The sequence below is a fragment of the Callospermophilus lateralis genome, chromosome 2 (genome assembly GCF_048772815.1).
Source record: "Callospermophilus lateralis isolate mCalLat2 chromosome 2, mCalLat2.hap1, whole genome shotgun sequence".
Classification (NCBI taxonomy): Eukaryota; Metazoa; Chordata; class Mammalia; order Rodentia; family Sciuridae; genus Callospermophilus; species Callospermophilus lateralis.
In genome coordinates this window covers 23621365-23643626 of record NC_135306.1, presented here as the reverse complement: position 1 = coordinate 23643626, position 22262 = coordinate 23621365, and the positions used below count along the sequence as shown (strand labels likewise).

At 46.8% G+C, this 22262-nt stretch overlaps 1 protein-coding gene across 7 annotated transcripts in view; it reads right to left on the bottom strand.

Annotated features, from left to right (window-relative positions):
* Positions 1 to 22262, bottom strand: part of Ptpn3 (protein tyrosine phosphatase non-receptor type 3) — a 108230-nt gene that overhangs the window by 38937 nt on the left and 47031 nt on the right. For 3 of the 7 annotated variants that reach the window (XM_076845699.2, XM_076845701.2, XM_076845702.2), the window contains 7 exons: positions 17207 to 17327; positions 16004 to 16091; positions 13133 to 13221; positions 9069 to 9132; positions 7680 to 7852; positions 4443 to 4577; positions 1980 to 2156 (listed from right to left, as the gene is read on the bottom strand). In XM_076845699.2, coding sequence (XP_076701814.1) covers positions 1980 to 2156; positions 4443 to 4577; positions 7680 to 7852; positions 9069 to 9132; positions 13133 to 13221; positions 16004 to 16091; positions 17207 to 17327 — 847 coding nt within the window. Of the gene's footprint in view, positions 1 to 1979; positions 2157 to 4442; positions 4578 to 7679; positions 7853 to 9068; positions 9133 to 11822; positions 11890 to 12754; positions 12802 to 13132; positions 13222 to 16003; positions 16092 to 16205; positions 16443 to 17206; positions 17328 to 22262 lie in introns of those variants that run through there. The other 4 variants (XM_076845704.2, XM_076845700.2, XM_076845703.2 and 1 more) reach the window with 4 other exon arrangements.

Below are 22262 nucleotides of genomic sequence, written 5' to 3'. Positions count from 1 at the left end.
AGCCAGCAGCTAGTCCCCAACTTAAAGGTCACTTGTGTTTGAGAAGTGCCTTTTCCACTTGGAGACATTCTGGGAGTTCACTCCACATTCAATGAATCATAGAAAAAAGTTTCAGTCTAGAGTACGATCAATGGCACTTCCTGTGACAACTGGAGTGGGCTACATCTGTGCCGTCCCACATGAGAGCCACTACCTACACGAGGCTTGACAGAGCATTTAAAATGTGGCCTCTGTGACAGAGGCACTGAATGCTGACATTTTATCTTGAATGTCCATAGCTGGTGGCTACCCCAGAGGGCAGTGAAGGTCAGGGTGCTCTATGATCCCCTATTGGGGCTGCAAACCACAGCAGGAAGCTCTGGCGCGGGGAGGGCGCTTGGGTTCCCGTGAGCCCCCAGGCAGTTCCCTACACCCGCTTCTCCTTCAGCCAAGCAGCAGAGCCCAGACCCACAGAGGAGTCAAACTGGCTCTGGTCACGCACACCTGTCCTCCTGCCTGTACTTCTAGGTTTGCTTGTGGTTTGCAAAGCCACAAGGGTCACCAAAGAACTCATACCCATTCTCTGTGGCTTCCACAATCATTTCAAGAAAAGCATCGTCAAGCTCAGGTCACAAGGAAATAATGACCATAGGGATTATTTATCCAGAGGCGTTAAGAATGAAGATAAGCGGAAGACCGTGTTTGCTGTGGGTGGGGTAGAGGAGAGGCAGCATCCCCGCACGGGAGTGGGAAGGAGATCTGCAGTTCACCTGCGAGTGTCTGGGCGCCATCAGGATGTGCCTAGTGCCCTAAGCCTCCAGCTTCAGCGACAAGCATGGACAGATTAACACGGAGCCCGCTTGCTAACCCTCCGCTGTGAGGGGAAGGCACCGCCTTTCTGTATTTTGGTCATAGGCTGGGGCTTAAGAGAATGGACACCTAAAGACTAAAGTTCATTTCCTACCAGTGCATTCTTTCCTATCATACTTTAACCTAAAAAGTCATTTAATTTATGACCTCTATCTTATCTACTTCAAGTCATGGGGGTCCAGGCTGAGGTGGTTGCTCAGTGGTAGAGCACTTGCCTACTATGTGTGAGGCCCTGGGTTTGATCATCAACACCACATAAAAATAAATAAAGTTATTGCGTCCACCTATAACTAAAAATATCAACAAACAAACAGAAAATGACTAAGAGAGCTTACCCTAGAAATGTACAGATAGATAAAATTGTATAAGAAAGGTAAGGAAGTAAGAGAAGGGGCTCCATCCAAAACCTGGGCTAAGGGAAGTGAATGCAAGTGAGCATAACACATAGATCTGAGCTTCCTGGTAAGCAAGGCAAAAAGGGAACTAAGGGTTAGCCACATGTTACTGAATAACAAAGAATTCAAGCCAGTCTTCTAGAAGAGACATACGTTTCCTGGCCTTATCAATGAAGGGAACTTGTCACATTAAAAAAGAGTGGGAAATAGAGGGATTTAGAACAAAGTGTCCTTGACAAAATTTGACAATCAGGGATGTTCTATCTAGCATGTTTTTTTCCTTCTTACTATTAAACATGAAAAGAAAACAAAATCCCTCAGGGCGTACTCTTGTTCTAAGAAGGCTTTCGGCACTTTCCCAGTGCTTTGCAATCACAGCAAAGCTCAAATAGTCTAAAGAAGCTGTAGTTCATACAGACCTGAGTCTTCCCCGGCAACATGGAACAATTTAAAATGAGCTTTGCTCATGAACTAGAGGGGACTGTGAGAGGCTGACGGGTACATGGAGAGTAGGACTCGGTCACAGATGAAAAGCAGTGTGAGCACCACACCTGGGCCCAGAGGCTGCCTCCCTGTGTAGACGGGCCACTCTGATTGGTGTTCTCATCCTGGCAGGGAGCAGCCTCGGGAGCTGGCTGTGGGCACCAGCTCTAAAGGCCACTTGGACCTGAGCAAATTCCTCAATAGACAGCCAAGAAGCAGATACAGAAAGAGGAAAGGCCACAGGGTTCTTACTCTCGGTGTGGGCTGCGGTTCTGAGAAACTTCGGAATCGCTGTCTTTGGGGGACAGGGAGCCCTTGTAGGTGTAAAACACGTCTTCCGTTTCCGTAATGTACGTCATCTCATTCGCCAAGTTATCAGCAGAGGAGTGGCGGGGCTTCCTGATTTCGTGCCGGAGCCGAGGACTTCGCCTGGGTGGGGAGAGGTTAAGTTCAAAGCGCTGAAAACAAATTTGACACAGAGAATTTGGCCAGGCCTAATGATGGGGATCATGTGCTGGCCTTGCTAAGGAGGCCTGGGCTGATGCTGCTACCAAGTCAGAGCCAGGTAGCTTATTCCTGTTGACCTGGCGTCAAGACATCACACCAGGTGCCAATCAAAATTTTTCTCAGCAATTTGAACAATGGTAAATAAAAAGTTTAGGAGCCAAAGTGAATTTCTTGGCAAAACGCAAACCTTGTTTCCTTTACATACATCCTTTTGCGTGAATTTCCCTTGATGCCAGAAGGGAATGTTTGCTTTTCCAACTACATTCCTTATCAGCCACATGTGGGGAGATGGACATCTAAGTGCTGCCTTACTCTCCAACAGCAGCAGTGGCCAAGTGACCTTGGGCAAGTCCCCTGTACCTGGGGGCCTTCCCTACACTTACGGCTCCTAAGAATGAGCCAACTGAAGACACTTTCTCAGAACGCTGGGTCAGCACCTGGGCACCTGCGGCAGGTGGTCCTGGGCATGCTCTCTTCCCTCACAGTGTTTCCATCTTCCCTCTCTCTGTTAGCTATTTCTCCTTGGGACTGTCTGGACCCCCATGACTTGCAATCTCCCCAAGTCCAGATAATCAATAGTGCTGTGTCCTGTGACTCTCTTAGGAGAGGGCCTATAATTAGCATCAAGAGCTCCAGGGCACGAGGATTGGCAATATCCAGCCCGGCTGTTCTGGATCCCACCCAGGGCTCTCTGGTTCCTGGCGCTGCTGCCAGAGAGAGTTCCAGATAAAGGAAGCTGCTACTTTATAGAGCATAAATGTATCTCTTTAGGATCCTGGAAGATCAAAACATTTTAAATCTTGGAAACCAAGAAGCAAATCTATTCATTAGATCATGATTTCTGATACTGAAAATTATCTTCACTCTGCTCAGGGCATCTGGCGCCCGGCAGAGGGTCCTTCCCAGCAGGCCATGCAGACAGCCTCCCTCCCTGGCTCTGTCCCGGTTTCCCTTTGTCCTCGGAGATCCTGGCTCAGGACTCACAGGCTCTCCTGTCTTAAAGCCACACTGTTAATTCCAAGTGGAGCTGGGGCAAGACTTCCCTGCCTGCTTCCCGTCTTGCTGATGTCTGGCCTCTCTGCAGACAGGCACAAAAATGGGCTGGTATCTTTGGGGTCATTATAATAATATAACAGTAACAGAGAAATTCTACCTGGCTCTTTTAAAATAAAATCATATACAGCAAACTTAAGAAAATTGCTTATATGAATATAAAATGACTATTTGTGGTGATTTTTCACGACCCTTACATAGAAGGAAAACTGAGGTCAGAGAGGTAAAAAAATAAACTTAATTAGCAGAAGAGCTAAGCTCTGCATTTGGGTCTTCCAGCTGCAAACCCAAATGGCCACATCCTTCCTTTTTATCCCTTGGCTCCAGAGCTAGGGATGGAACCCAGAGCCCTGTGCACGTTGGCAAGGGCCCTTCCACCAGCCACACCCCCACCCACTCACATCTCCCTCCTTTTTAGCTGCTGCACCCTTAAAAGTTAGCAGCCCCCCACCAAGGGTGTTTGCTGCTGTTGCTGAGGGTCACACAGCCTCACTTCACTTACATCACATATTTTTATCGACTCTTTCCAAAGTTTACTTTGTGTGATATTAACAGGAAATGTAAGGCTAAATAGTGTTACTTGTGCTTCTTCACCACAGGACTTCTCAGAGCATTTAATATGCTAATGCACACCACAACTCTAAGGAGGCGTTTCCGCAGGTGACAGCTTCCAAATTTATTAAGACTGAATGTGTTTTTTAAAAAAACACAGTTGAACAGGAGGAATAACTTCTAATGTTCTAGTATAGTAGGGTAACTGTGGTTGACAGCAATTGTATACTGCAAGATGAGTAGGAGAGAGGATTCTGAATGTTCCCAAATCAAAGAAGTGATAAGTATTTGAGGTGATGGATATATTCAATTACCCTGATCTGGCCATTACACATTGTACACCTGGGCCAGAACATCACACTGTACCCCATAAGATGTGCAGTTAATGTTAATTTAAACATTTTTAAAAAAATTTAAAGGACATTTCAACATTATATACTATGGAAATGTTTAGCTAGGCTTGTAGACTTTAGGAAAAACAGTTATCTCTACAACAGCCCAAAATGCACACAGAGACTCTGACTGCAGGCCATCTGTGTTTAGGAATTTATAGGCAGAGAGAGAGCGCGTGTCTGTTGGTGGGTGGCACAAAGGAGGACATACCAGTTGGGGGTGATAGGAGGGGACCGGGAAGGCAGGCTCTTGGTTTCTAGATGCTCCACTGATAAGGACCTCTGCATGGCAGGGTTCCACACCATTCCTCCAATCACCTTTTTGCAATATTGGCTATTTACAGACCTGAAAAATCAGACACAGGTTCACTTTCCCCACTGACACTGCCAGCAAGAAAAGAAAGCACAGCACACGTGACGTGAATCAGAGTCTCCCCACACTCCTGCCCAGACGGACGGCCGCTCAACCCTGGGTGACACCAACCAGGTTCTCGGGAGCAGAGCTGGAGAAACTGTCCTTAGGAGGGTCCTTTCCACCCTGGCTTTTCCTTATGGTATTTCTTTTGGTTAAAATGTGTTCGTGGTTCTACTATTTTAAGCTACCTGGTTGCTTCCAGGATATAACCAAACTTTACCAGATTAGAAGGAATGCCAGGATAGCACGCAGAAACACAGTTCAAGCAACTTCGAGGGGTTCTCACTTTACTCACATTGGCAGGAGTGAAAATATTAACCATCCCCCCGGATGCTCTTTGTCACCCTGGCTGGCAGAAGCTGTCCCTGTAAATCACTGGTAACTGACAGAGAACCTAAGGATATACTTAGAAAGTACAATTTCACCCGTGTTTTTTGAAGGTTACATCTGAATCTTAGTTATACTTACAGAATTTAAATCTTGGAGAATGGATTATTTGAGAGAATAGCCTGAAGTTCATTTAGGGCAAACACTTTTGGTTCTGGTACTGTGAACGTTCAACTAAATTCTAATGTCTTAGGAAAACATTCCACATATTTCCTTGTGGCCTAAAACCAACCCATCAATAAAAACAAAGAGAGACAAAACCAAACTCCCCTTAGAATGTCACATATTAATTTACAATAATAAAGGCCAGTTGCCCTGATGGAAATACTCACGGGGACATCACAGGGAGAACCCTCCCTCTGAGGTTGGTCTATATCAGAAACCACGTGACCATTAAAACAAGGGGAGCTAGCTGCATGGGTCCCAGGATTAACGCATCAAATTCCCAAAGCCCGAGTCATGGGTTAACGCGTTGACGAGCGTTCTGTTGTCCTGTAAGCTTGGAAAATTCCAGGATGCAAATGTGCAGATTTTATGTCTAGGCGTGGGCAACTACGTCACCTTTCTAAGCCTCGGTTTCCCCATCTGTGAAGTAGATGGAGGTGACGAGAGCTGAAAGGCACAGCACGCTGAAGCCAGTCCTGGGGTGAAGGAGTGCTGACTCGTGCCCCAGCTCACCCACCCCCAGGCCCCGAGGGACCCCTTGATGACTAAAGATGGCTGGTGGTTCTTTGACTCTTCGCCCTGGGCTGCCTGGGACAGCTTTAATTGACAAAGGCACTTGCTAGATCCAGGCCTCAGCCTTGGGAGGACCGGCTGGTTCTATCTTTGGCTCTTGGAGCTTTGAGCCTCCAAAGAAGAAATTCAACTGCCCAACTGTAGAGTCTACCTGAAGAGGCTGAGGGGACTGGGTGGGTCTAGCCTGTCGATCATTCCACCACACACCAGGCACAGGTTGAGCAAGTAGTTCAAAAGACACCAAGCCTTGGAGAGAAACTGTCTCGAACCCTCCAGACAAGTCCAGCCACCAGCTAGGACATTCTTGTCTATACCACAGTCCTCTAAGATCCTTGAATTCCTACCCCACAACATCTTAAAATACAATAGAATGGCGGCTTAAAGCCACCGAAATAGACACAGTTTATTACACAACAGTAGATCACCAGAACCCAGCCCCCTGGCTGAGGAGTACGTTTTGTAGAGGAAGAAACTGAAGCACCAAACTAGAATCCAAGTGGCCCAGGGAGGGTTTAAACCTGGCTGCTCAGCCCTGGGACTCATGCTGTCTAGGCCCTCACGATGACACCTCGCATCTGGCCTGGACCGTCAGGTCCCACCTAAGTCAGTGCTATGTACCGGTACACGGTCATGCAGCTGCAGGGTTTTCCAGACCTGGCTGCCAGACAGCAGCAGAAGGTGAGCACCCTGCAGACAGTGGGGTTGCCTCTGGTGCCCAGCTTCTGTGCTGGCCTGGGTGCAGCTCTCACCCTAGGGGCCCTGCCGGCCAGAGGGGCCATGCAGGAAATTAGGCTTGGGCTTCCATGTGGCATGCTAAGTGTGCACTGGCTTGACACCTAGAAGCACCACCAATAAATCATTCTCAAGACTTATTCAGGGATAGCTACTGAGTGAGTAAAATACTAGACAGTACTGTAGGAGCTAAAAACTTTATAGGTGCTCTTGGATCATGGGAAGCCGAGAGAGAGCATTTGGTAATGAGTGGCATCCCTGATACTAAATCTGCCACTTACTGAATCTGTTCCCAATGACTTCAGACAAGGGGAAAGTCCGAAAACACCTGATGCAGTTCCACGCCACGGAACAAATCCAACGTGAGCCTCATTTAGGAACGACCACATAACAAATCACAGAAACTTAGAGAACCAACGAATGATTTAGAAATTCTAAGAATAACTTGGTAAACAATTTCTGCTGCCTCTTATACTTAGAACAAAGAAATAAAACAAAATACTGCATGGTTATTTTTAGAGACTAAATACGTTTTAATCTAAATTTAAAATTTTAAATATACAGATGAATCATACATGAATCTCCCTTACTTTACTACTCATTAAATATTCTGAATATGATTCCCATGGATAATAATACCTATCTCATAGGACAGCTGTCAGAATAAAATATAATTAAATGTGTGCCTGGCACAAAGTAAACGCTAGGTAACTGTCAACTGTAATTACTAATATTTTGTAATCATTATAAAATATATTCCAAGGTCACCTGACTCTGGAAACCTTTTCTTCTGTTCATTCATCTTCATGAAGCACCTGAAGGGATTAATGTTCTGTGGAGAGGCTGCCAAGTGACCTCAGTGGGAATGTCCAACATGCTGCACCAGGATGACCCTCGGAGCCCTTTACTAGACAGGGTGAAGGGGCAGCTGTACCCCTGGTTGCTTGGGAGCTCTGAGGACAGCAGAGCTGAGGGACCAGAAACAAACGCTGAGAATATGAGGCACACCTGGGCGTGTGCAGGGACACTGCCACCCCCAGGAACTCTTCAGCCAGGGTTCAGGATCAGTGCCTAGGCTCAAGGTCACAACATTCCCGCCTCGGCCCAAGGACATCGACTACCCAGTGGTGACTAGCCTTCTAGTGTGGACACTGCTCCTAAAAAAAACATACTCACTTTTTGGGGTTCCTGGAGCCCAGAGTCCAGTACTGAGGCAGAACATTCTTTTCCTGAGGTAGTAGCTTCTTTGCCTGAAAGAACGTATGGTGCTCGACACAGGATTTCCACAAGTTTTTGCAAGACCGGTAATTTAGCATGTTGAAGGCCACGATATGTTCCCTGGATTCAGTCTGGGAGGAAAAACAAGAGATTTCATCTGCATAGCTGAAGGCCTTGGGTGGGCTTTAGCCACTCTGGGGGCAACCAGGAAAGATGCAAGGGACAGTGTCACGGAATGTTCCAGAGCAGGACTGTTCACCCTCGTTGTGAATGCAGTGGTAAAGGCCACAACCCACTCCTCATTGGCAGGCCTTCAGCAACACTTGTTTCAAGTCTCCTTACATTTTGAGGTTGGATCTATTTGGGGCCACCGTCCAACATGCTCCTTTTAAAATTCAGCTCTGTGAACATCTCTGTTCTGAAGACATACCCTTTGCCCTACCAGACAACAGCAACTTCGTAACCTGGCGATTTCTCCACTGCTTCCCACAGAGCACAGAGAGAAGCCCAGTATGGCGACATGATAAGCATTTTAATCCCTGGCTCTGCCTTCATTCTGCGTGGGTTCAGGTTTTCTGGTTTCTCGTGCATTTTAGAGTCATGCTGGGGGGTCAGCTGGCCCAGATTCTTGCCCTCATTTGCTCTGAGCCCAGATGCTCCCTCCTTTCTAAGGGTTCTTTGCTATGTGGGGCCATTTTAAGGACATATTATCTTTGAAAAACTGGGAAATGGACATAACGACAGCAGGTGGCATGTATGAATCACAACAAGACTGTGTGGTGTGGAAAGGGCAGGCATCCCAGACTCCTAACGATCTGTTCCAATTCCAGCACCCCCAACCCCGGCAGTGGGAGCCTCCGCTTCCTCACCTCTAAACCTGCTTCTCCCTGTGGCAAAGCAAACAGTGTTATCAGCCTCCTCCCGGAAGACGCAGACACAAGCCACCAAGCTCTCAACACCAAGGGAAGGAAGTGGCCCTGCAGACGTTTCCTGCTACTCTGCGTGGGCTCTGTGGCTGCGCTGACCATGCCCTTTCATTCCATCCTCCCTGTTCCTGAGAAGAGGGCTCTATTTATTTATTTCGGGCTGGGGAGGTTACAGCCCTGTCCAGCTGGTGAGGGAAAGAGGTGCAACCTGAACCCACCACCTCTGACTTCAGAGCAAGTCCATTCTCCAACCAGAGAAGCAGACACCTACGGAGAGCACTGCTGGACCCTCCAGACCCAGGGCCACCGTGCTCTTTTGTCCCTGTTACATAGGTGACCATCTGCCTCCTACCTCTGAAGAACTAAGGGCTGAGGTTAACTTCAAAACACAGGAAAACAAAGCAGTGCAGACACAACTCACCTGTTTTTGTCGCTGATGTATAAAGAACTTTTTCCTTTTGAAAGAAATTTTGAGAATGTTCACCCTGCAGAAAGTCAAACAGAACGCAAGAAACAAAAACTAAAACAAAATGCAAAATAACACACACATCCGGGATCAGCCAGTGGTAGCCGACTCCCTTCAGTATGTGTCCTCTAGTCCATGGTCCTGACGCGGGGGGCTCCCGGCTTCCTGGAGAGCACTTCACCATGAGCAGCACCAAGGAGCCGACTGAGCTGGGTCTCGCACGGAGTCGCTGGACTGATGTAGCTTTCAAATAACAAGCACAGACGGGCCATGCGCTCTCATTGCTGTGAGCTTCTTTTGTGACACTACAGCCCTGCAGAGCTGGTGGACACGTGGGGAGGACAGCTGAGGGCAGTGCAGAGCAGCAGCAGACAGGCCAGGGTCAGCATCCCAGCTCTATTACTTAACGGCCACGTGTCAAGCAGCCTATCACACGCACATACAGAATTAAAGACGTCATTAGCAGGGTATATTTTTATATGCCAGGCCAGTGTGAAGAACTTTACAAATATCCCCTCCATTCAGTCTTGCAACAAACCTGAAAAGTGCATACTGTTATACTGTACCCAGTTTTCAGATGAGGAAACTGAGGCTCAGAGACATTGCAGAGGTGCTCAAGATCACTTGGTCAGGAATTCTTCCCATTCATAAGGGAAGAAAATAAATGTACAGAGGGTCTAGATGTCTGAAGTCCTAGGGAGCCAGGATCCTTACCTAGCACCCTCCTGGGTCCAAAGCCTATGCTCTTCGGCCCTACAATGTGAAGGCTCCTGCACAGCAGCAGCAGTAATACTATCTCACAAAGTGGTCTTGTGGGAGTCCAAGTGATTAGGCATGTCATGTCCTGAGTATGATACTTGATATATAGTAGGCCTCAATACTTGTTCCTTTCATTAAAACTGGTCAAAGAATTCATTTTTTAAATCAATTTCATTCACACTACTGTAATCCACACAGGGAATGGCCATTTCCTCACTAAAGACTACTTTGGTAATACTTCAGGGAATAAAGATTCTATCAATGTCTAGGATCATATGAAGACCTAGGGAGAGCATTCTAGAACAGAGAGACTGGGTGGGTAAACTGAAAATCCATACATGTTGCATCAGCAGTATGTGGTCTACCTACATTACATATTAAGTATCAAACAGTGCATGATCTGTGGTGCAGATGGACTTGACAAGTGAATTTCTGGGGTGCTTGCAGGCTAACCAGCAAGGACCAGAGGTATTAGGTTCAACGCTTGTGAGGTACTCGTCCTCGCATGAGAATACCCTGCCTGCCATCTCCCTGGTCTCCTTGCTGCTCTCCTGTGCTCAAGGGCAGACGCAGGCACTCCTGTTTTAAAGGAGTCAGGATACACAACTTGTGAGCTTCTGAGTTCTTACCTTGCTTTGCCCATGGGAATCTGTGGGCCTCTAGCCCCGCCTCTGTCTTCACATACAGGGATCCCTGCTCACCCCAATTTCTGTACTTGACAGCATTCTCTGCCAGAGCAAATCTGATGAAGTGCAGACACAATCCATATCATTCCAGGATGAAGTCCCTACAGTGGTTTCTACTGTCCTCCATTCATTCATAAGGGAAGAAAAAAAGTGTACAAAGGGTCTAGATGTCTGAAGTCCTATGTCAAGCCCTGGGCCCACAGGGAACATGACTGTAGGCAGCAGCATCTGGAGACGCTGAGTCTTCTGAAGGCGACCAGTAACAAATAAAACACTGATGCAGATAACTAACTATATGGGCCCTCTAAGTGTGAACTGCAAATGTGTACTATCAGTCATGGTCAGGGCAACACTACGAGTGAGAAAGTCCAGCACCTCTTCACCAAGAATGGAGTATACACTCCTGTGGCCAGAGACCCCCCCTGCCAGGCCTCTCTCCCACCACTCCCCCCACCCACACTGTGCTCCAGACTGGACCACCCAGCTCCCCTTGACTTACCTCATGTTCTTACATTTCTGAACCCAAATGCATACTGCACCTTTCCTCGAAAATTTATTCCACCAGGCCAAAGCCCATTCGGTTCAGTGTCTACCTATGTGGGGCTCAGGGCGATTCGTGAAGTCTGCCTGCAGTACTTATTTACTGCCCTGGGGCCACCATTTGGGGTTAGCCTCCAGTCTTTGAGGTTTGCATCATGGGCAGGGACAGACCTCAGCATGACCCATCTGGAGGTTGAGAGGTTAGGCAGTTACAGACAGGTCTGCAGGTGAGCCCAGGAGCAGGCGGGGTGTCAAGTCCTATGTCCCATGAAGCCCTTGCCTGTAGGGCTTTAAGAGGTTCAGGTGCAAAAGAGCTGGACCCAGTGGCTTCTGCCCTGTGGCTTTTGGGGAAGCCTCCAGCATCTGGAGGGAACGTGAGCCCTGGGCCTACCACACACAGTCCTGGTCCTGGGCAGGCTGGAGAGCTGCCCAGGCCACGTCCCAGCTAGGAAGCCCAGACTCAGTCTCCTGCTTCCTAAGGGGAGTTTGTAACAAGGCAAGGGGAAAGGAAGACGGGGAGAAGATCTTGTTATCTGTTTTACTGGTTTTGTTGTGAAAATTGGACTGACATGTTTTCCTTTTGAAAAACAGATACCCTGTAGCACTGGAAGCCGGTGTCTGTAAACACATATCCTACTGAAGCACTTTCCCACAAATGCAATTTTTAGGGGTGGCACAAGCATACAGGCATGGAGTGTGATCTGGGTGTAAATTTCAACTGTACCAGGCATCAGCAGTTGATCCCAAACAAGTTCTCCCTTCTTTGTGCCTCAGTTTCCTCTTCTGTGAAACTGGGGATAACAACAGCGCTTACTCCAGGTTTAAAAGAGATAAACAGGTAAAGTACACAGCGACAGGACTTGAACACAGCTGATACCAATAATGACGACTGTCATTATTATTATCCCTCTAATTTTACAAACTTATAGGCTAGTTCTTTCCTGTTGTAGATGATGCTATGATGAGCTAATTTAGGTCCCAATTAGTGAGGCTCTGCTGCGGGGAGAGAGGCAGACTTAGACCCCAGGGTCAAGTTCAGCGTGGTTCAGACCTGGCACTCAAATCTTGTCCCTGATTTTCTTCCTCACAGCCCCTCTTCTTTACCTGCTTGTACTTCGGCTTCTGCACCTCCTGCGGACCTCAGACCTCACTCCCTCAACCCCCCTGGCAAATCTGCCCCCTCACCGCACACCACCACTGCACTGTCATCTATAAAGATGACATTATTTTGTGTTTCCCTAAGCATCCTGTCACCTGGTACCTCAGGCTCCAGCTTCTCTCCAAAATTCAGTTCACCCTGATGCAGCCCCTCCTCCCTGTGCTGTTGCTTCCCACGAGTCCAGTGACCCATGGACAACTGGGGTCTGAAAAGACCAACATCTGTGTTGACTTTTTAAAGAAAAAGACCACATTTCACACAATTTTATTACAGTATTCTGGATTTTTGTTTACTTTACAGTACTAAGGACTGAACCTCTGATCTGTATCTCCAGCTCTTTTTTATTTTTGAGACAGGATCTTGCTGAGTTGCCCAGGCTGTCCTTGAAGTCTTGATCCTCCTACCTCAACCTCCTGAGAAGCTGGAATTACACCTGGGAGTGCACCACCACACCTGGCTTCTCCAGCATATCAATGCAATTATTGTGCCTGACTTACCCATATGTATGTACCAGGAAAAACTCATAGTGTATACAGGGCTCGGCACTGTCTGCAATTCCAGGCAACCCTGGGAGTCTTGGATTGTACTGCAGATGCAGAGGGACGGGAAGGCTTTCTTAACTCAAACCCACTTCATACCATTCATCCACCATGTTTCCACAGAGTACCCCAAACTACAGAATGACTGGGGGAGAGGATGCTAATGAAAACCAAACCCAGGTTTACTAAATTTGGATCAAATTCTGAGGTCTGAGGTTAAAGTTTGGGAGAAAATCTCTACTCCTCTTTTAGGGAAAAAAAAGAGTGTAAAATTACTTTTGTTCAGCGTATTTTTAAAGCGTGATTCAGACAATAATTAGAACTGTTTTCACTTACCAAGGATAGAAACTTGTGCAAATGTATTTTCGGTACACAGCAATACCCGCTGAAGCAATTCCAATCATTAGATCTAAATTATGCAGATCCTGTGAAAAGGAAGATCTCAGATTTGCAGTGTTACAGTCTTGCTTAATGCCCACCAGTAACTTGAAAGCATCCAGAGTTTTATAAATAGCAATATGTATAAGCTCCAAAGGGGAAAATGCTACTGAAAACAGGCAAAAATCCCCACTTAATAGCTACTTGAGATCCAAGTACTTGGCACCAAATTCTTCCAAAGTGCGTGCGTGCGTGCGTGCGCGCGCACACACACACACACAGAGCTCTTGGTCACCTAGTTTAGAAAGTCACCAGAATCACTTAAATAGACATTCAGTTCTAAATTTTCAAATCAGCATTTGACAGCCACATTAAAATCCGAGAGGCCTCTCTCTGCATGGTTTGTACAATCTCAGCTCCCATTAGGAAAAAGGCTTTCACTATTATGATATGATGAGGGAAAATTACAAGTGTAAAACTGATTCTAAATCCAATTAAGAAATAACTGTTGCTTACGAGTCCAATACAACTGACATTTACTAAGAACATTTACAGAGCACCAGTCACACTGTAGTCCTTGGAGACCCTGGAGAAGGGAAGCACAAACACTCCAAGCTGTTTTAAATCCATCTGAATATAAGCAAATAAAACCAAAAAAATACAGATGGCCTCTTCCCTTGAGTCATGTACTTCCTGTTCGCCATCAGATACCTGAGGCTGTAAAGAAGGCGTTTGAGTTGGTTTCAGCTGGGCATGCACCTTTGGTCTGCCACCCCAAAGGATTTTGATAGCTAAAACCAGAGAATATGAGAAGGAATGTAGAACAGAGCTCAGTGTGTGGCTTCTAGAATGGGATTTGGCATATAGTTGGCATGATACATGCTGATCCCCTTTGGCTGAGGGACATATCGTCTATGAGCAGCAATATGAACAAAGGAAGTCAGAGAAACTGGACAGGGAGAAGGGTTCTACCGTGGCGGAAAGGCCAGAGAGTATTCCTCCTGATAGCAGGCCGACTGAAATCATGTGCTTAGAGCGAGCCAGATTAGCATGATGAAGAACAGGGTCTCATTTAAACAGGACAGCTGTGATTGCCGTTTGGAGAAAACAACGAATTAGCAAATGAAATAAAAATTGAGTGAATAAGGAGATGACTGGTTTGAGTAGGCCAAGGACTGGTCTCAAATCTCCCAGTTTTATAGCCTCTCCGTGTGTCCCTCACCCCCGCATCATGGATGGCTGCTGTCCATTAGGTTCCCGTGGCCAACACCACATTCCCCAGCTCCCCTGGCAGAAGGCAGGGCCACGGGACCAGTGCTGGCAATGTGCTCTGAGCAGACATGCCCTGTGCCTCTGCTGCAGCCCTGAAGAGCTGCTGTGGGACCCTCAGGCTCCTGATGACGAGGAAGCCACATGGGAGGAAGACGGAGTCCCCAGCAGCCTGCCCTGGAGAGATGGCTGGACCCCATGCAGTACTGACTTCCTTCTAAAAAGCCAACTCTGTGGTCTCAAACTATTGACATCTGGGGGGTTGAGTTCACCCAGCACAGCCTGGTGGGACACAACCCCCTCTAATACCTCGTGGGCCTTGGCTGGGCAGCTAAGCCTCTGCCTCAGAAACCTTGAGGGTCACTGCACTGACATTCTGGAGGTGGGGAAGACACAGATCAACTCAGACAGACATAAAATACTGTTTTGCTACTGAATAAATGTCTCCAAAACATTCTGTCAAGGATGAACTATTTGCAAATAAGAGTAATCATTAAGGGTTAAAGCCCAGAGTTGGTATTTTGTAAGATCTGCTATCTTTTTCCTGCTTTGTTGGCAAAGTTATGCCTTCCCTACCTCACAGGCTTCTACAGGACCCAAGGGAAACCACAGAACTGGAAGTGTTTCTATAATTCTTAAAATGAGACCGGATGGTGTAAAAGTCTGTGGAACAAAAACTGGCACATAGTTGGAGTTCTACTAACATTTACTCCTTGTGGGTGTGATATGGGCCGGTGACAGGTAGAAAACACTAGTATGTCACCGTGAAGGTGGGAGGGAATTAGACAGTGCTGGGGCCATGTACTGAGCTTCTTTTTATATCCTCTGTGTAGTCCCCAAGTAGCAGTTTCTCCATCTGTAAAATGGAGTAATACCTAGCTTGTGGCATTATTGGGAGAAAAATTAAATAGTCCACTGGCACCATAGACACTGTCTCACAAATCACAATAATCTTAAATATTTACTGATTTTCACAATCAAACCACCATCATTTTTTTTGGGGGGGGGGTAGAGTTTACTGATCAAACCCAGGGTCTCATGCTACATTCCCAACCCTTTTTATTGTGAGACAAGGGCTCACCAAGTTTCTGAGGCTGGCCTTGAAATTGAGATCCCCCGCCTCAGCCCCCTGAGTGGCTGGGATTACAGGTGTGCAGTACCATGCCCAGCTCCTCCACGATATTTTTTAAAAACTGTTTGTAACTAGCTCTAATTTGAGCAGTGGCTGAGTGAAGTGGCAGAAACCTTGACTCATTAAACCTTGAAAAATAAATTTATACACACTTTTTTGCCTGTTTAACCATAATACAGTCTTAGAAAATTATAAGTTTCTATCCCCTGACCTCTCTCAAAAGGGAAAAGTCTTCATGTGTAATGGCAACCATGAACAAAGCAAGATAAATGACCAGCAAAGCTCGGCACAACTTAATAGCCCTCTGAGTATCTTTAAAAAGGACTTCTGTTATAATGGGAAAGGAATAGCTTCATCAAGGAATTCTCCAAACTTTTACAATTTAAAAAAATATATATTTTAAACCAAAACACGCTGAGGCTACGTACTCTGCCGCCGTGCAGCTCCACCCCGTAGAAGTCGAGGGTCCGGGCTATGTTGATGTAGCAGGACTCGGCTTCCGACTGCTTCAGCCCACTGCAGAAGAGAGGGTGCAAGTTCACCAAACTGGGAACGTCAACTCCAACTTTTAAAGGTTCAGAAAATCTAGAGGATTTGGCAACATTGCTCTGAGGTTAGGAAACGCCTTACATGGCCACTCTCAGACCACCTAACCCTAAATTCTAAGGAACCAGGTTTCCTTCGGTCGGTTGAGTTTGACTTCATCTAGACGTTGTTCACGCAGTGGAGCTGCCCCGCGCAGGGGGCTCCGGGTCTCCAGCCACAGGCTCCAGGTCTCCCCTCTCATGGTTCCTGCCCTGATCTTCCTGGGTTACTCAATTCCCAGGTAATCTTGACATCTTTCTGCCTTTGTCTATTCTTTCAGCAGTGGCCTCAAACTTCAAATGACGCTGGCCCTGTGCTATTTTCGGATGCTGACTTCTGCCAGGGGAGCAATTTTGGGAGAGCGACTGGCAGCGCCTTCTTAGAAGGGACACTGGTTGCTGGCCCTTTGTTTTTATGGCCTTCCTAAGAAGTGAGCGGTCGGTCCCCTGAGAGCTAGCCTCCCGGGCCAGCACGGCTCTAGCCTGACAGGAACTGTACTGCTGCCACATAGCTCTGAGCCCAGTGGGGAAAGGGAGGAGGAGGCTGGAGCTGGGCATATCTGCTGGGGGAGGCTGGCCCTAGGCAGTCACAGGAGACTGGAAGCAGTTTTCATGAGCTGAACCCATGAATGTCCAGCCTGTCAGCCCCTTCAGGTCACCTGTCTGTCTACTCAACGATCTCTGAAGGAAAGGCCTGATTTATTCAACGTGGTACAGCCGAAAGGATTGCCTGGTGGGGGCAATCTGTGGGGCGTTCAGATTTCAAAGCAGGTGTTTCCTTTAGGAATTAAGTCGATTTCAATGGCATCCTGAAAAGGAACACAGCAGCCGTGTCCCACTCTGCCGGCTGGATTTTATACTGCAAAGAAATGCTGGTCATGCTCACTCTATCTGCTACCATATCACAGCACAGAGGTTCAAAAACCCCTGACATCTTCAAAGAGAATCATGAGCAAAAGGAAGGAGAGTCTGCATTAACCAGGAGGTGATGCGATGTCTGAAAATACCCGACCCCGAGCTCCCAAAGTGGGCCACCGAGCCCCTCACCTGTGCTGCTCGTGCAGCGACTCCACCTTGGTTAAAAAGTCATCGTTTTGATCTGGAATAAACTGGCTGTCAGCAAGGTAACCCGGATGATGTACGGAAGAATTAAAGTCTCCGAAATGAGCTATTAAAAGACAGAATAAGGGGGAAACTGGAATTAGTTTTGCCTTTTCGATATGGTCTGCATTTATGAGCAGCTACAGAGTCGTGAGAAAACATTAATTGGAAACGTCTTCTGATGAGTTCCCCACCACCACCTGCAGCCTCTCAAGACTCCACGCTGCTTATCTGAACCCTTGCTGGGGGCCAACGCCATCACACATGACCGACCCAATTCTCATTCCCCCTGAGGACACACGGAGAGCGCTGGAAGAAGGTGCTGGAATCTAAATCCTATCCTGACCCCCCCCCCCCGCCTCCTCTGCCCTGTTTCAGCACTGAGGTTGCCTCCCACCCCTGGGGAAGGAAAGAGAAGGGATGCCACCAGGGAAGATGCCGTCCTCACGTCAGCCTCTGGGCACTGTCGCAGCCCAAGGCTATTGCAATGTTGGATCAGCTGGCTCTAAGAAATGGATTTGGGCAGAAGAGAGGTCATGACTCACCCCCGTGACCTGTGTAAACCCCCAGGATATGCTCAGAGGCCATGGGGGTAAGGGCTAGGTACAGGTGGGGCTAAAAGTCAGGGCCCAGGCAAGGCTGGTGGCAGGATTCCAGGGGAGGAGGACACATTCTATTAGTGGAGGTGGGGGATACACAAGGAAGAGGAAGAGGGGCTTTATGGAAGGATTTCCAGACTAACCCCTGTCCCAGATGACGCGTCTCCCTGAAGCCCTGTCCTACTGTCTGCAGACATGAAGTGCTGTCTCTAAGGCAAGGTACTCCTGAGGGTTGTTCTGGGCCCAACTGGTACAAATACACATGGCTGCCCCAAGGACTCAGTCCACTATGTGGACTCCTGCCGAAGAGATCAGGGAAAAGGACCAGAGGCAGGACCTGAGGACATCCAGTTCCCTTCTCCAAATCAGTTTTCTGTTTCCATAAAAGCAAGAAAGTGGCAGGGCACTTGCCTAGCACATGGGGAGGCCCAGCACCACAAGAACACCACCACCACCACCACCAACAACAAAAAACAGAAGCCAACCTCGAGCTCTGAAGAATAACTGACTTCATGCTTTATTTTCTTGAGTGTGACTAGTATGTTTACAGGAACCACTGAGATGCCTGGACACAGAGTACCAGGGAGAAAAGCATTAGCATCTCCTCATCCAAACCCTTCATGTTAAGGGGAAGAAACTGAAGTTGAGAGAGGAAAATGGATCTATTCCTATCACAGGGCCACTTGTCCACAGGGTCAAGGCCAGAACCTGGGGACTGGAGGCCCTCTGTTAGTGCCCTATCATTCTACCTGCCTTCCTGTCAGGTCAGCAGGCTGCTGCTGGCCATTTGATGATATCTCCCAAAGACCAACTAAATGCTACAAATGTCTTTCCTGGGCTTGAAAGCAGAATCCTATTTAGTTTTCCTCTGTTGGTTTCATGAGTTCATGCAGATCCTCCTGAATGACTTGGTTATCCATCACATTAGCTAACAGTCCCAACCAATCCCAGTGCCACCGTGCAAACATGAACTGCAAGGTTCTCTCCTGGGTCAAGTTACTGAAAGACCTTCTGAACGTAAACATGACCAACGAACCTCCCTGTTTTCCCTTCAACTCTTAAGCAGCTACTTTGTACAAAGCTCTGTGTTAACCACTAGGGGGAGACAAAGTTAAACAGCCACATAAACATTTGAGAACACTGGGTGGTTTCCACCAGACTTCAATGACGTCATCCCACTTGTTCCTGAGAACCCAGAACTGGGCAATGCTTTTATCCCCATTAAACAGGTAAAGAAACTGATACTGAAAAAAGGGACCTGCTACTGCCACTACTCCTTGACCATTATTAATTGGGAGCCTAGACCTGACTAGAGTTCCTCCTCCTATCTGCCTACTTCCATTACATGCCCCAAACTCCAGAGTAAAGTTTTCCTATTTGTAGGAAAGCAACACGTGCAAAAGTTAATTATAGCAGAACAAAAAGGAAATAAATGCTTCTGTGCAAAATACCTTGACTTTCAAGTTTCATGTTTTTTGTTTTGGCTGACCAAAAATATGCAGGCATATTTTACTTTATGTAGCAAAGACAGGGTCCAGCCCAGCTTCCCAAGGTCCCATGTTTCCAGCTATCAAGCGGTTCTGCTGGGCAAGTCCTTTAAACCTGCTATTATTTCAACTCCCACTTGCTCCCAGAGGCTCTTCATGGGCTCATTCCTGGGATGCTCCCTCTCTCCCAAGCAGGACGGGGAGTATCACCTGAGCTCATTCTACAGCAAACATCACCGGGTCCTCACCTGCCTCACTAATGGGGTAGAAAGCCCTCGGGGAAAGCAGCGAGCTTTCTCCTTCCTGAGGCTGGCACAGAGTTTGCATGTGGCAGGAGGTCTGAGAATATTGTGGAATAAATAAGAATTTCTAAAAGCTTCATTCTTTGTGCCTCATAAACCCTTGACAGGTTACTAGCTATCTTCTATCATCATGTCTTTTTGGGTACTTAACCTACAGATCATTTTACTTAAAAAAAAAAAAAAAAAAGTGCTTTTGGCTATCTAATCACTGGTAGGACTTATAAGTTATCCATCTTGTGATACATCAGCAAAACCTATCTGATAAAATGTAGACATAACTTTTTGATCTGGTAATTTCATATCTAAGAATTAATCTTCTAGACCGGTATGCACAGAAGTATGCAAATATATGTATTTATTTACTGAAGGTAGAGGAATATAAAATGCTTGCCTGACAACTCATGATTTTATTAGCATGGCAGTATTAATATTTCCACTGAAACCTGTATGCATTTTTTTTTTTTTAGGTCTAATCACTTTCTTTAGCCCTCATTTTATCAATCTTTTGTGGGGAGTGGGAAGGTTGGAACAGGATGCTTTAAATGTAGTTCTTAAATTTTACTCTACATTTAATGCTTGTAATAGGCAATTTTTCAGATAGCTTTCTTCTGGGCAGATAGGAAAATACAGTAAGAGCTGACACTCAGCCAGATTTTGGGCACTGATCTAAGAGCTTCACGTACATACATGCTCGTTTTATCTTCACGCCCTGTGAAGTAGATGTTCCCATGTCCCCATTTGACAGGTGAAGAAGCTGTGGCCTGGCAATCTCAAGGTCACACAGGGTAAGTGGAAGAGGCAAGACACAGGTAATCTGGCTTCAGTCAGTGATGATCAAACCATAAAGAATATTTAACTAGACCACCTTTGCATGTGTTACTAAATTTGAACCAAATAATATTGCAGCCAAACTGCGAATTACTGTCACCTCCATTTAACGGGCGAGAGACCCAAGGTTCACAGAGGTAATACCAGGTAAGCAGCAAATGGAGCATGCAGGATTTAAGTGGGGTGACTGTCTCCTTTCTAATATCCCTGTCTCTCAAGCCTGGAGCTCCAGCTATGAACACCCAACTCACTCTGATGTGGACAAGGTTGGTTTTCTCAGCTGATCCACCCAGCAGAGGTGGGTCTGCAAAACCTAGAGACCCACAGGAGTGCACACTGACTGATGGCTGCGCCACCTGCTATAATGGCTACCACAAGCCAGGTCTGTTCCAGTTGTACTGCAGGGAGAGGGAAACTTTCAAATCCACCCAGGACTCCCTGGGCAAGCTCTGAGTGTCCCACTTAGGCAGGAGGAGACACGGGGAGATGGAGACCAGTGCTGGGTCTTGTCTTACTAGCAAGTAGGCTTGCTGTTTGCTTAAAGGCATGAAGTTGCCCCTGATGTCGTCTTCCCCCACTTCCTGGTTCCATGTATGTGGGCAAGTGAGCTGCAGGCCCAGCTACCTTGCTCTTCACCTTCACCTCTCTTATTTCAGTACTTTGCTGCCAGGGAGGAGGCAGAACTGGGGCTACCTCAACAGCCCCTGGAAACCTTCTTTTGCTATTTTGCTTCTTCTGAACCTATAGAGTGAATAATTTGGCCAGTGCTTACTCTTGAGACCTGACCATCTTGCTCCCTTAATTGCCCAACATGCAGTCAATTGAGGGGGTAAGAGGCCAAGATGGTTTGGGACTTATGGCAAAGGTAGAGAAGATTTCTTAAAAAGTCTTGAGCTATCTACCCTATAACTCTACACAGCAATATGCCTGTGTACTGTACTAGAATCACACAGCTAACTATAAAATGACATTTTGTCCTGCATCTGACTATGTACTCTTTTCACTGTGCAAACCCAGCCTCTATCACAGGACCTGACATGGAGTACACACTTGATAAAGTTGTGCTAATTGAACAAGTGGGTTTCTACTCCAGCTTAAACCAGCCCTGATAGAAAATTCCATTTGGACCTTCTATCCAATATGGCAGCCACTAGCCACGTGTGGCTAGTCCAAACAGAGATGAAAGCATAAGTTCCAGACTGGTTTTCAAAGACAGTATGAAAAAAAAATGTAAAATATCTCATTAATAATTTTTATATTGATTACATATTAAAATAATAGCTTGAATAAGCTGGGTTAATTTAAAACATTAAAAAGTAATCTGTCCTGTTTCATTTTACTGGAAAACTCAGAACTACATGTACGGCTTTTAAATTGTACTTCTAATGGACCGCACTTCTATAGACCAGTTCATAACCTATTAGTTGTGAACCTATCTCATTAGTTATAATGAAACTCTAAAAATAAATTCATAAGCTCTCAGCAGTGTTTCAGACAGGCACCAAGCATGCTGCAGGAGTGACTTCCAGCAAATTCCTTAACCTAGCTGGGTCTCAGTTTCCATGTTTATAAGAGATGACCAGTATAAATATTGCTCCACTGGGGTTTGTATGGATATCAAATCCAAATACCTGGGCAAAGCCTCTGGAAAATGCCATGTGTGGTAGCTGTCTGCTGCTTTATGACTCCCTTTGGAGAAGACACCATGCCAGAGCTCATCCACGCCCTCCCCTGGTGCCACTTCCCTTCATCCAACATCCCCAAGCTGGGGGAGCATCAAAGTCAG